Below are 14,748 nucleotides of genomic sequence, written 5' to 3'. Positions count from 1 at the left end.
AAGGAGCACCTGTGTAATGATCATCCTGTTTAATCAGCTTCTTGATTTGCTACACATGTCAGGTAGATGGATTATCTTGGCAAAGGAGAAATGCTTGCTAATACGGATGTAAAGAAACTTGTGCACAACATTTTTGAGAAATTAGCTAATGGAACATTTCTGGGATCTTTTACTTCAGCTGATAAAACATGGGATCAAAACTTTCCATGTTGCATTTATATTTTTGTTCAGCGTAAATATTTGCCTTTGATATAAACAATCCTTATGACCATTCCTTGATCTTAGTCAGATAAACACATAATACTTGATTGCACATGGTATAACTATTATCGCTGGCATATTGCTTTATCATCTTTATGGAGTCAGATAATTAATTTAATGGGCTAATTGCTTAATCCTATTACGAGTCGCATGTGAGGAGTATATAATATACAAACATATTAAATAATTAGCCAAATTACCTTGTTTGCCTAAAACGATTGTGTAGTTTCATGACAGGAAATTGATTATTATTACATCAAATAGATGAACCAACATTCAAGACATTTTACTGAAAGATTTAGAAATTAAACTTGCATAGTTTATAATGTATCTAATTCAGATCAAAGGCATTCAAAAGCCACAGACTCCTGTTTATACTACATGAGCAATAAAATGCGACAAAGACTGGGGTTTGGTACCATTCTTTTTTATTGTTCAATTATATTTTTTCATCCTGCTGTTTATTTGCAACGTTTTTCTATTGTATGATGCATGTGAATGTGTTTCAATAAAGGAGCAAACATTAGCAAACACAAAGACCATTTACCGTAAACATGGCATTAATCTCACCCTTCAGTTTTACCCTCCATGGTCAGGGTGAGATCGACAAAGGGCCCTACCTCCTTTATGAGACATCCAAACATACTGGTACATATTTAGGCAGGGCTCTTTTTGCCTGCATGCCATGGACCTGACCTCATTTCAATGAGCCCAACCCCTCCAACACAAGTAGTCCTAGTGCTGGTKTCATTTTTCCCCAATGGAAGACTTCTCAGAGGCAGTATGGAGTGATTGGATTTTTTTTTCCTTAGTGGAGTAGTAGTATTCCGATGAAATGCAAAAATCACCAATTTACACAAAGAAAATTCAGGGGGAACCCCGCCTTCAGATCGGGCCTCCTTCAGCACAGCAGCCAATCAGAGACAACCTCATAGACCTCATGACTCCTAAATAGTCTAATTTGAACGTATCTAAAAACTCACCTCCAGTGTTGGTGGACTGTGGTGAGTTATGATGAGTTGAACTGTTATGAGTAAAGTGATAAGACAATAGGATATAGGGCAGTGTGTGTAGATATTCCCAGCAGCGGATCCAGAGTCTACAATGAATCAGGGCAGTGTATAACAGATTCCCAGTAGTGCAACTTATCACACAGGATTGCTGAGGTTCATACAATGACACATTGTATGATTTGGATGGTTGAGAATGCAGTCTGTGCTTTTAGTAGAGCACTCTAMAATATAAATAGCTATAATAAGTGGAGGTCCCAATGAAATATGAAGGAATTCCTGGATGATGTCTGAAGGTATAACTGGGCGTGGAACTCAGGTTTTTATGGCAGCAGTAAGTATCATGACGTCTGACATCAGGGTTTGACCTTTGACCTCTCTCGTTAGCCCTAGCTGTCCCCTCACTCAGGATCCCTCAAGCGTGACCATCGCAACTCTCACATTCAAATATTTTTCTGGGTCTTTTGTTCAAATGCTCGTTAGTGTAGCAAACTATTCACAAAAAAAAAGCAATAAGACTTCTTTTCAGAGTTTCATACTGTACAATGTTTCTTGGCGTAAAAAAAAATCTATGAATCCTTGACTGCTGTACAGTATCGGAACTCTACATATCTGTCTGTCTCACAGAAACCTCTGTACCAGCGTGACTGCTCTGTGAGTGCAGSMGMWSWKCKSCTGCACTAACAGCTCAAGTGGATAACAATAATACTAAACTGTACCATGTGACCAGCCTACCTTTGGACAGGTAGCTAAACCCCCTACCCCAGTGATACCCCTGGCCCATCCCCTTCCCATTCCCAATGAGAGCATCATATCAAATCAGAGAGCAGGATTTGTGATACACGCCTCTTCCCCTATGAAAGCACTGTCTGTAGAAGAGACCCTCAAACCTCCCCGTGACAAACCCCTTCCTTTACCCCGCCATGACTCCCCTCCTCCAACCCAAAAGGAAAATTATAGTAATGATAGGAGGTGGGGAAAGAGTCTTAGGCCTAGAGTCAATCAGATCAAGCGTTAACCGGCGATAGCCGACACCCCCATAGCTGATGTTTTGGCAGTGTCGGAGSTGTAACTGTGTTGGAGCTGTCAAGTCTGTGAGCAGCTGCTCTTGATCATTGTCATGAAGCCACACCCGAGTTCAGAATGAGAAAGTGTAGGATGTAGAGAAAATATGACGCTCAAATTGAAAATCTTCAAACGAAATTATGAGGATTTCTATCAGCCTAATCTCACATTCCTGTGTTCGAACTTGTAAACAAGGCGGCATGGGATTTCTCTTCACGGCAATGTCTGCTTTAGGTATAATGCCAGGAGCCGCGTGTCGATTTGACAGCTCTCGCGCAGTTCCACCTCCGACACCGCCAAGACGACCGCTACGCRTATGCCGACAAAAGTCCATCTGACTGAATAGAGCCCAAAATCAATTACAATACAATTGTTATTCATGATTATAACAACACAAAGAAAGCGAATGAAAGTGCTGTTGCATTCATAAAATCAAGATGTGTGAACTACCATGGTTTAAAGCTTATTTTAAAGCTTGACTTTGAAACATTGACATTGTCATGATAAGGAGGATGAGCTTCCTGGTGCCACACTCGCATCAGGCTTTTGCATAAAATGTCAATTCAACGTCCTGATTTTAAAATATGTTTATTTTGTATTTTTTAAATATTTTGTTGTGTTCTCATTTATCGTCGTTGTTGTTGTCGTTGAACAAGGCGTAAGAAATCAACGGGGCAATGTGCAGGCTATGAGCCACCGTCCTGCTCTGTGGAGTCCTGGCCCGCCACTTTTTCTCCTCYGTTCAGGAGAGCGGGAGCCTCAGTCCCTGAGTCTTTCCGTGAGCGGCCCTTCTCCTCGATGTCATGCAGCGATGGCTCTTTATACATGCAAACTGCAGAAGGGGCGGTGGGAGTGGGGCAAGTGAGAGAAAAAGAGAGAGATGGAGAGGGAGGTAGAGAGCGAAGAGGAGTGAGAGAGAGAAGGGATATTTATACAGTATAGTAAAGAGATATAGGTGAGAGCAGGAGGGGAGAGAAAGGAGGAGAGAGAGAGAGAGAGAGAGAAGGGATATTTATACAGTATAGTAAAGAGATATAGGTGAGAGCGGGAGGGGAGAGGGAGAGCGAGAGCGAGAGGAGGGGAGATAAAGAAAAGAGAGAGACAAAAAACAGAGGAGATTAATTGAGAGATTCAGCATTAGTTTATAGTAATTTTAGTTAAATTAGTTTAAAAACAACATTCGAACCTACATTTGTTCCCCAGTGGGGTTGGGGTCAATTTGAATTGAAGTCAGTCAACTCAAGAAATAAACTGAAATTCTAATTCGATAATTGAAAAAAATGGCATACATTTTCTATGACTTCTCAATCAACTGAAAAGGAGAAGCTATTTATTTCAAAAGTTTCAACATTTTTGATTTTCAATTCAGAACACTTCCTGAATTGTGTGACTTTTAAATAAACCTTGACTTGACTAATGGCAGGTGTTGCATTTGAATCCAGCCCTGAGTGTGGCTGGCTGGCAGTCAGACTGTGTTTCGGTCTCACCTTCGATGGGTCTGGGCACAAAGTGTGAAGAGGGCTTGGTCTTCTTCACCCGGTTGCCCTTCATGACCACACCATCCTTGTTGAGGCCCATGTACCAGGCCCTGCCAGATTCGTGCTGCCGGTACAGTGTTGATGAGTAGATGACGTAGTAGTTCTCAAACACAGACTCCTTGAATTTCGCCTCTACTGTGAACAAGTCCTGAGAAACAAAGAGTGGAAGACTTGAGATCAGGTATTACAGTGCTCAAAGAGCTAGCCCACCGATTTAAAATACGCTGAACATCAATGGAATTTTTGGTTGAAAATGCAAAAAGTTGTCAATGTAACACAAATTTTAACTGCATTTCAACCACCAATCAATGACAAGATTTCAAGGTTTTATATATTTCAAGTAGAATAAACGTTTGTTGACAACTCAAATAATTATCCACCAAAAATGGACATTCATTTTAAGTTATGTCAGGTTTTTTGCCTGAAGGGGTGTTACCAGTGGAGGCTGTTGATGGAAGAAATTAGGACGATTTCTACCTACATCCCTGTCCACTGGGTATTACAGGTTGGATATGTATAAAGCCCAGTAAATTGGTGGAGTTTGAGCAGAATAATCCAAGTCGACCTCAAAAAGATCCTCCGTCTCACTACACCTACAGAGAGTAACATTAGGTCTAGATTTTTCCTTTTCGCCAGGCTTTGGAATTGGATGACCGTGCCATTGTGTCATAGTATCCTCGAGCTGTGAACAGGTGGACATTGTGGAGAATACGATTAATCACAGCACAAAACACATCAAGTACTGTGTACACACACCTGACACATACTGTAGACATGGAGGAAAAGACAGCCATTGCCCTGTTCCCAGAAATTCAATTTGACAACATTATCTCTACCATCACCCCTCCATTATTTCAGCCAATGGTAATGTTTCCTTGAGCTCTGAGGGATGCTTTTGTGAGGAAGACAGCATGGAGGACAGTGGGAGAAGAAAGGGGGGAGAGCAGTGGGAAATTGAGGGATAGAAAATAAAAAATAGAAAATATAGTAGGCTACGCGTGATGAAATAGACAGTGAACTTCAGTCAAAGGTCATGGCTTTTAATATCACCATCTGACCTCCCAACCCAAATCACTCTATTCAGATATAAGATCACATAATTTGAATAAAAACGTACATTGTCTACAGTGGCGGTCGGTGCCGTTTAAGATGAGGGAGGATTTATTTTTTTATGAGAATGGCCTTATTTCTATTACAGCATATTGGAGGTTTCTACAACCTAGCCTACAAATTAAAGTTTACAACGTACAGTGCATTCGGAAAGTATTCAGACCCTTTGACTTTTTCCACATTTTGTTACATTACAGCCTTATTCTAAAATGAATTAAATTGTTTTTCTCTCAATCTATCTTCTCTGCAGATCCTCTCGAGCACTGTCAGGTTGGATGGGACACCTCATAATGATTAAGCAAAAACAGGTTTAAAAAAAAATATATATATATACACTATATATATCACATTTACATAAGCACTCAGACCCTTTACTCAGTACTTTGTTGAAGCACCTTTGGCAGCGATTACAGCCTTGAGACTTCTTGGGTATGGCGCTACAAGCTTGGCACACCTGTATTTGGGGAATTTCTCACAATCTTCTCTGCAGATCCTCTCAAGCTCTGTCGGGTTGGATGGGACACGTCGCTGCACAGCTATTTTCAGGTCTCTCCAGAGATGTTCAATCGGGTTCAAGTCTGGGTTCAAGTCAAGGACATCCAGAGACTTGTCCCGAAGCCACTCCTGTGTTGTCTTGGCTGTGTGCTTAGGGACGTTGTCCTGTTGGAAGGTGAACAGTTGCCCCAGTCTGAGATCCTGAGTGCTGTGGAGCCGGTTGTCAGCAATATCTCTGTACTTTGCTCTGTTCATCTTTCCCTTGATCCTGACTAGTCTTCCAGTCCCTGCCGCTGAAAAATATCCCCACAGCATGATGCTGCCACCACCATTGCTTCCCCGTAGGAATGATGCCAGGTTTCCTCCAGACGTGATGCTTGGCATTCAGGCCAAAGAGTTCAATCTTGGTTTCATCAGACCAGAGAATCTTGTTTCTCATGGTATGAGAGTCCTTTAGGGACCTTTTGGCAAACTCCAAGCGGGCTGTCATGTGCCTTTTACTGAGGAGTGGCTTCCGTCTGGCCACTCTACCATAAAGGCCTGATTGGTGGAGTAAGGTGGAAAATTACAAACTCTATTAAATACATACGCTGTATATATTAAGCCTTAAACTTGTACATTTCCACTGTCTGCTTTTGTCATGTAAGAAGAAGCTAGTGTTCTTCCAGTCTTGTCTTTGTGTAACTTAGTCATGCGGTCAAAGACGAGGGGCCGTCTGAGAGTGACCGCAAATGTTTTGGTCCATCCTGTTCTTTTTGTATCTTTCAAGGGCACAGCTGTGTGAAGATATGAAGAGAACAGTGGTTAGCTTGAGGAGTAAGAAAACTGGCGTTATCACTTGTTTGTACGCTATGTTCCCACCAGGCTCTCACACATCTGCTAAACTGCCACGTAGACAAAGGTTATACAAGATGAATACACCCCTGATCAACGCAAACACAGTTCATTTTCATAGCAGCCACGTCCAAAAAGCATGAACATTTGCTCGTTGTATAATTCCTTCTGGAATCTACGCGCTCTCCTCCTCTCACCTTTTCAGTGCACAATACAACAGCTGTCTGTGACCCAGTGAAAAAACCTTTCCAAGCCATACCTAACCACTACACACAGCCTACATCATTGTCATCATATTAGCTAACGGCATAGTCATCTACAACTAAGGTGTTCATAAACACGCTACAATCATGCAGTACAGTGTGTAGCAAGCAGTATAGCAGTTACCCCGGCGAGCCCCGATGGCAATAAATGAATAAAAACAAAAGCTTACCTTGACTTGGAAGTTCCAGTGTTGGATAGCCATAGTCAACTAGCTAACATAGCATCCCTCTCTGTTTGAGCCGGGTGTTTGAGTAGGCTAAACTAGCTAGATGCATTCTCTAGCTAGGTAAGTGAAAGTGAAAAAAAATACAACTAAAAATAGCTAGCCTTCTCTCTCTCTTGCTTCTCCTTCATTTTTTGAAGAAATTAAGTTGTTCAACTATTGTATTTTTCTCTCTTTGAGTCAACTACTCACCACATTTTATGCACTGCAGTGCTAGCTAGCTTTAGCTTATGCGATCAGTACTAGATTCATTCTATGATCCTTTGATTGGGTCGACAACATGTCAGTTCATACTGCAAGAGCTCCGATAGGTTGGAGGGAGTCCTCTGGAAGTTACACAGGATGTCATACTTACTACGGAAGGGGGTGAGAACCATGAACCTCCTAGGTTTTGTAAGGAAGTCAATTTACACAGAGGAGGACGGAAACTAGCTGTCCTCCGGCTACACCATGGTGCTACCCCAGAGAGTGCTGTTGAGGCTACTGTAGACCTTCATTGCAAAACAGTGTGTTGTAATCAATTACTTGGTGATGTGAATATATTGAGTATAGTTTTATCCAAAAGGATAACTTTTTTTATTGTGTCAATCAATCCGGGAAATGTCAAGAACTTTGAACGTTTCTTCAAGTGCAGTCGCAAAAATCATCAAGCACGATGATGAACCTGGCTCTCATGAGGACCGCCACAGGAAACAAAGACCCAGAGTTACCTCTGCTGCAGAGGATAAGTTCATTAGAGTTAACTGCACCTCAGATTGCAGTCCAAATAAATGCTTCACAGAGTTCAAGTAACAGACACATCTCAACATCAACTGTTCAAAGGAGACTGCGTGAATCAGGCTTCATGGTCGAATTGCTGCAAAGAAACCACTATTTAAGGACACCAATAATAAGAAGAGACTTGCTTGGGCCAAGAAACATTAGCAATGGACATTAGACCGGTGGAAATCTGTCCTTTGGTCGGATGAGCCCAAATTTGAGATTTTTGGTGCAAACAGCTGTGTCTTTGTGAGACGCAGAGTAGGTGAATGGATGATCTCCGCATGTGTGGTTCCCACTGTAAAGCATGGAGGAGCAGGTGTGATGGTGTGGGGGTGCTTTGCTGGTGACAATGTCAGTGATTTATTTAGAATTCAAGGCACACTTAACCAGCATGGCTACCACCGCACTCTGCAGTGATACGCAATCCCATCTGGTTTGCGCTTAGTGGGACTATCATTTGTTTTTCAACAGGACAATGACCCAAAACACACCTCCAGGCTGTCTAAGGGCTATTTGACCAAGAAGGAACGTGATGGAGTGCTGAATCAGATGACCTGGCCTCCACAAATCACCCAACCGCAACCCAATTGAGATGGTTTGGGATGAGTTGTACCGCAGAGTGAAGGAAAAGCAGCCAACAAGTCCTCAGCATATGTCGAAACTCTTTCAAGACTGTTGGAAAAGCATTCCTCATGAAGCTGGTTGAGAGAATGCCAAGAGTGTGCAAAGCTGTCATCAAGGCAATGGGTGGCTACTTTGAAGAATCTAAAATATATTTTGATTTAACACTTTTTTGGTTACTACATGATTCCGTATGTGTTATTTCATAGTTTTGATGTCTTCACTATTATTCTACAATGTAGAAAATATTAAAAAAAATAAAGAAAAACCCTTGAATGAGTAGCTGTGTGCAAACTTTTGACTGGTACTGTATATCCAATCCAAACATTTCTCTATCTCCTACAATGAAAGCAGTTCTTCCGCTTTAAGGTTTAATAACCCAGATTTCCCGCCTTAGGCTGCTTCCAATGGATGATAACATTTACTTAAAAACTGCGTAATGCATTATTATAATACATTTATAAGACTTCTGCTAATCATGTATATAATAATAATGCCTGAGTAAATAACAGTTATTTTGAGTTGAAGCATTATACCTGCAGGTTGTGTTACTAAGCTCACTTTATACCTGAGAAGAACACTGACTAAGCAATAAGGCTTAGTTCCAGGCAGCGCAGAGCAAGCGGATGACAGCTATTGAAGCAGGAAGATAAAAGGCCAATATGCTGTAATAACCCAGTACACCTCAAAACTGGAGACCACTCACTTTATTKTGCTGTGATACCCATATCCTATCAAGATTATCCAGGACATATCTTCCTTCCATATATCTTCTTTATACCCATCATGGTCTCCATCAATCGATTTCTGAAATGGAGGAGGGAATCGCAGCCGGAGCCTCCTTATTACACTCCCATCACCACCAAGCATCACCAACTACAGCAACAAATGTCTTACCCTCCTGATAACACCACTGTCACACTTATGACATTACACAACGCACACGTAGCGGTAGGAGACTGTAGTTACAAAGGTTATTTATTTCCTCGGCCACAGATCTTGATCAAGTGAAATGACAAAAAAGGGAACACATGTCAGTTTAACAAGCACGACAGCAATCAACGCAATCACACCCCACGATAACACTTTTTCCTTTTGGTACCTGGTTCGTTCAACTGAAAGAGTGCCTTTTGCGTCCCTCTGACATTTTAAGTTTACGTTGTGCACCAATATTACAAGCATTTGTCATGTATCTTCATGCACCCTCTCTTGACCCCCAACTGTACCCAAGTTCTCAACATCATGGCAAAGCCTTAGTTCATTTTGTTGCTTTGACAAGAACTGAACTCTCGTTTTAAACTATTCATTTTTAAATATTTTTTACAAAAGAAACATTGAACATCCAATAGTCAAATCACAGTGTAAAAGCAGGTGGGCTGGTTCTACTCGTTTTGGCTTTTATCTGGTGTTTTTCATGGTGGAAAACTGAGCAGGTCGAGCATAGCACGTCAAAACTGCTTCCCATAGATAAACACAGGTGTGCATTGATTGTCATGAATCTTGCCCTGGAGGCAGCTCTGCAGAGTGGTCCCTAGCTGCCACATCCATAAAGTCATMAAATCTGATTTTAAATCTAACCCTCACTCTAATGCCTAACCCTAAACTAAGACCAAAAAAAGCACATTTCTGTTTTCATATATTTTTACAATGTAGACAATGTTGACATTGCAGCTAGCCCATCTAGCGGAAATCACAAAGTTTTGCCTCCAGGGTAAGATTCATGACAATAAATGTCAACCTGCTCAATAGACAGGCTAGAAATGTTTAAACAATTTCCTTTTTTGTTGTTCTTGCTTGCATTCAAATGACACTCCTTGTTGCAAACAACCACCTTCCAAAAAAGTTGAATTGAAATGTTTTTTATTGTTGGACATAAAAGACTGTAAAAACACCAGCAAATCAGCTCCAAGTGATTACAATTTTGGAAATGTGTTCCAGAGTATTCCCACTCATAATAAAGATGGAGTATATGTGAGCATATACAAATGTAAACAAGGTTTGAAATGATTATGTTTTAGTGTATTACATCTGCTTGGGCTTTTTGCGGCCAATCTTTTGTGGCCAAATTTATTTGTAATTATGCTTCGAACCCCTGACCATCCGATCAAGAAAAAATCGTCCACGGCTGAATCTGGCGTAGTGCACTACTGGGTGTAGGCCCATTTGTGAGGTGGGGAGATGAGGGGGGCTGTGGAAAGTTTTGACTGACATTTTAATCGATTGTTTGTGCTATTACTGCTATAAAAGAAATCCAAGATAGTCAAGTAAGTGTTGACATTGATTAATTTGAAAAATGTACTGTAGTATGTATTAAATTCACATCGTGGGCAATGCATAAAAACACGTTTGACTTTGATCTGAGAAAACACTGACGATGCAGTAGACATGACAGTGGTTTGTTTGTAAAACAATGGTTGCTTTTTGACACTGAAAGAAACCCCCCTTCTCTGCATATAGAAAATCAAGCATTGCATTTTTTTTAACTAAGGTTTTCGCCCTCGTCTCGCCTCACCGGGAGAGCACTGGAGTGGGCCAGCGCCGTGTGTGGAGGGGAAGATGCGGCGTTAGACCATTTTGAGGAGTTCACCCGCCGTTTCTGGGCAGTCTTCGACCACCCACCCGAGGGCAGAGCGGCGGGTGAGCGTCTCTATCATCTGAGGCAGGAAACTGTCACTTTTCCTGAATTTTCCCCTCATTCCCAGCATAAGGCGCTAGTAGATTCAGGCGCGGCTGGGAATTTGATTGATAAAGTGTTAGCTCATAGTTTAGGGATCCCTATTGTTCCCGTGGATGTGCCTTTCCCCATTCACGCCTTAGATAGTCGACCATTAGGGTCAGGGCTTATCAGGGAGGCCAACGCTCCTTTGAGTATGGTGACGCGGGGGGGGTCACACAGAAAAGATGAGTCTTTTCCTTATTGACTCTCCTGCGTATCCAGTGGTGCTAGGCCTACCCTGGTTAGCTTATCATAACCCCACTGTTTCTTGGCCACAGAGGGCTCTTACGGGGTGGTCGCAGGAGTGCTCAGGTAGGCGTGTAGGGGTTTCCGTTGGTGCCACTACGGTGGAAAGTCCAGACCAGGTCTCCACCGTGCGCATTCCCCCAGAATATGCCGATTTGGCTCTCTCTTTTTCTGTAAAAAGAAGGCGACTCAATTACCACCCCATCGACGGGGGGATTGTGCGATAGATCTCCTGGTAGACGCTGTACTTCCCAGGAGTCACGTGTATCCCCTTTTGCAAGCGGAGACGGTGGCTATGGAGACATATGTCTCCGAATCCCTGCGTCAGGGGTACATTYGGTCCTCCACTCAACCGTCTCCTCGAGTTTCATTTATGTGAAGAAGAAGGATGGAGGTCTGCGCCCGTGCATTGATTATCGAGGTCTAAATCAAATCACGGTGAGGTACAGTTACCCGCTACCTCTTATCGCCACGGCGATTGGGTCAATGCACGGGGCGTGCTTCTTCACTAAACTGGATCTCAGGAGTGCGTACAACCTGGTGCGTATCCGAGAGGGAGACGAGTGGAAGACGGCATTTAGTACCACCTCAGAGCATGATGAGTACCTCATCATGCCGTACGGGTTGATGAATGCTCCATCAGTCTTCCAATCCTTTGTAGACAAGATTTTCAGGGACCTGCACGGGCAGGGTGTAGTGGTGTATATCGATGACATTCTGATATACTCCGCTACACGCGCCGAGCATGTGTCCCTGGTGCGCAAAGTGCTTGGTCGCCTGTTGAAGCATGACCTGTACATCAAGGCTGAGAAATGCTTGTTCTTTCAACAGTCCGTCTCCTTCCTAGGGCATCGCATTTCCACGTCAGAAGTGGAGATGGAGAGTGACCGCATTGCAGCCGTGCGTAATTGKCTGACTCCCACCACGGTGAAGGAGGTGCAGCGATTCTTAGAGTTTGCCAACTACTACCGGAGGTTTATCCGGGGTTTTGGTCAGGTAGCTGCTCCCATTACCTCACTGCTGAAGGGGGGCCCGGTGCGCTTGCAGTGGTCAGCTGAGGCAGACGGGGCTTTTAGGCACCTGAAGGCTCTGTTTACCTCGGCTCCTGTGTTGGCGCATYCGGATCCCTCTTTGGTGTTCATATTGGAGGTGGATATTGAGGGGGTCCCGGCGTACTCCGTTCGATTCATCCTGGATTCGAGACGTCGGGCCTTCAGTACCTCGTGGACTGGGAGGGGTACGGTCCGGAGGAGAGATGGGTTCAGTGGAGGACGTGTTAGATCCTTCCCTGCTACGAGAGTTCCACCGTCTCCATCCAGATCGCCCTGCTCCTCGTCCCCGGCTGGAGCCGCACGTCAGGGGGGGTACTGTCACGACTTCTGCCGAAGTCGATGCCTCTCCTTGTTCGGCGGTGCTCGGCGGTCGACATCACCGGTCTTCTAGTCATCATTGATCTATGTTTCATTTTCCATTGGTTTTGTCTGGTCTTCTTACACACCTGGTTCCCATTCATTATATGTTGTGTATTTAACCCTCTGTTTACCCTCATGTCCGTGTCAGAGATTGTTTATTGTTATGTTCATGTTTAATGGATTGGTATGCAACGGGTTCTTGTACCCACATTTATTTTATTATGGACTTTGGTTTTGGAGTTTGTGTTTAAGTTATTAAAATACAGTGGTCAGTGGCCATTTATACCAAGTTTGATTCTCCTGCGCTTGACTTCCCTGCCACCTACATAAACGACGTGACACCTTGAGTGATATGTGAAGAAGTGTATTGTTGTGTTGTTTGTTCTGTTCTGTTTGATACAAATCTCACCAGATTAGGTCTGCTGGACTGTTGGAATTTCTCCCGATGGGTTACAGGTCTAACTTCCTGATCCTTTGGCTCTGCGGTGAAGTTGACAGTGTGATGGGGAGCATAAGCCAATTTGAAAAAATAGTTTCAATAGAATGTGTTATTCTCTTTGACATATGTTCAGACATTGGTATTACGAATCATTGGTAAAGGTAATAATTTATCATATAGTCAATGCTTGTCTGGATTTCCTGAATCAAAAATGAACTGAACTAAACTGTTGTTCTGATCTGTCCTCTCTTGAGGTTATCATGAAAGGTGACGTCAGTCGGTGTTTTAATGCATGGAAGAGATAATTGGACCGAACAGTGTGCGTACCTCAAAACCCCCTGTAACTGGCTGAATTAAAGTGACAAAGGCGTTCAATACGGCACTGTCCGCACCACTTCTACCGAGAGACCTGAGTCTGAGTCAACAACCAGTGTACAGTATCCAATCTAAGCTTTCAACTGTTTTATCTCTCATGTCTTCTCTCTCAGGAGTGTGACAGGAATCCATGTGGAGTGAGCATGGGGAGAGATCTTTTCCAAACATCTCTTATGTTGCTGGTATACTGGTTGGCAAAATGACAAGACATAATGGGTGGTAAAGGTGGTGGCGGCCCAGGTGAGACATTGAAATTGGGACATTATCATGGCCATCCACTTTGAACTATGAAGTTATCTGAAGAAGAACCAATGAAGAATACGCGAGAAGATTGAGTGCCTGAAGTGAGGGGAGGGGAGGGGAGGGGGGGGGGGGGTTGGTCAACGTTGCCCAAAATTGTTTTAGCCCAAAATGAATTTTTTTTTTGAAGTCTATCAGGTTGATTGTAGAGATCTACACACTGCTAAAATTATAGTCATTTAGATTAAGAATGCATTAAGATGCTGATCTGTATTATAATTGTGATAAGAAAGTTAATAGAATTATAGGATAACTATACTGTATGTTAATATAAATGTACATTCTGCCAATGTCGATGTGTGTTAAATTGAGGGTTTTGAGTGATTGGTCCTATCACTGAGCAATATCGTTGTCAATTTTCATTGGATAATTAAATTGGGTTTTGATTATGATTTGCAAACTGAATGATTTTTWAAACTGAAGGATTGATTTGAGTTYAGAATGTTAATAACTTTGAGTGAAGCAATTCATGTACTATGGATTGATTGTTTTGATTGCTGGACCTGTTGTGAACTAAAAGATGTTGACACTATTCTCAGCATGCCCTGGTGAATGGAGAAGGGAACTCTGATCCGGAGAGTGAAACTGATCMTAATCTATTTGATCTATAGGTGTTGCCTTATAAATAGTGGAATCATGATGCGTGTCTTGGGTCATGTTCATTAGGCACCAATGGAATACATTTTAATTAAACCAGGAGTCACTACCTAGATTTGTTCAACAACATATGCTTATTTTAGATTCTGGGATGGAAATAGTTATTTCTACCATGCTGATCTATTGGGGTGTGCTAGATAACTAAAGATTATTTTATTCAACTCCATTGTTGCTTGCACTGCATTATTTATTAAATATTTTATTTTCACTGTCTATGAAGATATGGCCTTGAATCATATGCTTCTTTTGTTTTCTTCATGGGTTTGTGCAGGTGACTGTGTATCATGACCTCCCCAGACAAATTGGTAGAATGCTTAGAATATGTGTGTAACGATACTCTAAATCCTCCTCCTCCTCGGACGAGGAGAGGAGAGAGGGATCTGAAGACCAATGTGCAGCGAGGTATGATGCCATAATGAT

The 14,748-nt window shown here is 42.5% G+C and overlaps 1 protein-coding gene across 5 annotated transcripts in view; it reads right to left on the bottom strand.

Annotated features, from left to right (window-relative positions):
• Positions 1 to 2,908: 2,908 nt before the first annotated feature.
• The window catches only part of LOC111960641 (fibroblast growth factor 12), a 103,425-nt gene continuing 91,585 nt past the window's right edge, over positions 2,909 to 14,748 (bottom strand). For all 5 annotated transcript variants that reach the window (XM_023982745.2, XM_023982744.2, XM_023982742.2 and 2 more), the window contains 2 exons: positions 3,824 to 4,022; positions 2,909 to 3,168 (listed from right to left, as the gene is read on the bottom strand). In XM_023982745.2, coding sequence (XP_023838513.1) covers positions 3,023 to 3,168; positions 3,824 to 4,022 — 345 coding nt within the window. In that variant the 3' untranslated portion in view covers positions 2,909 to 3,022. The remainder of the gene's footprint in view (positions 3,169 to 3,823; positions 4,023 to 14,748) is intronic.

Source organism: Salvelinus sp. IW2-2015, linkage group LG4p (assembly GCF_002910315.2).
Source record: "Salvelinus sp. IW2-2015 linkage group LG4p, ASM291031v2, whole genome shotgun sequence".
NCBI lineage: Eukaryota > Metazoa > Chordata > Actinopteri > Salmoniformes > Salmonidae > Salvelinus > Salvelinus sp. IW2-2015.
This window is presented reverse-complemented; position numbering and strand designations above follow the sequence as displayed.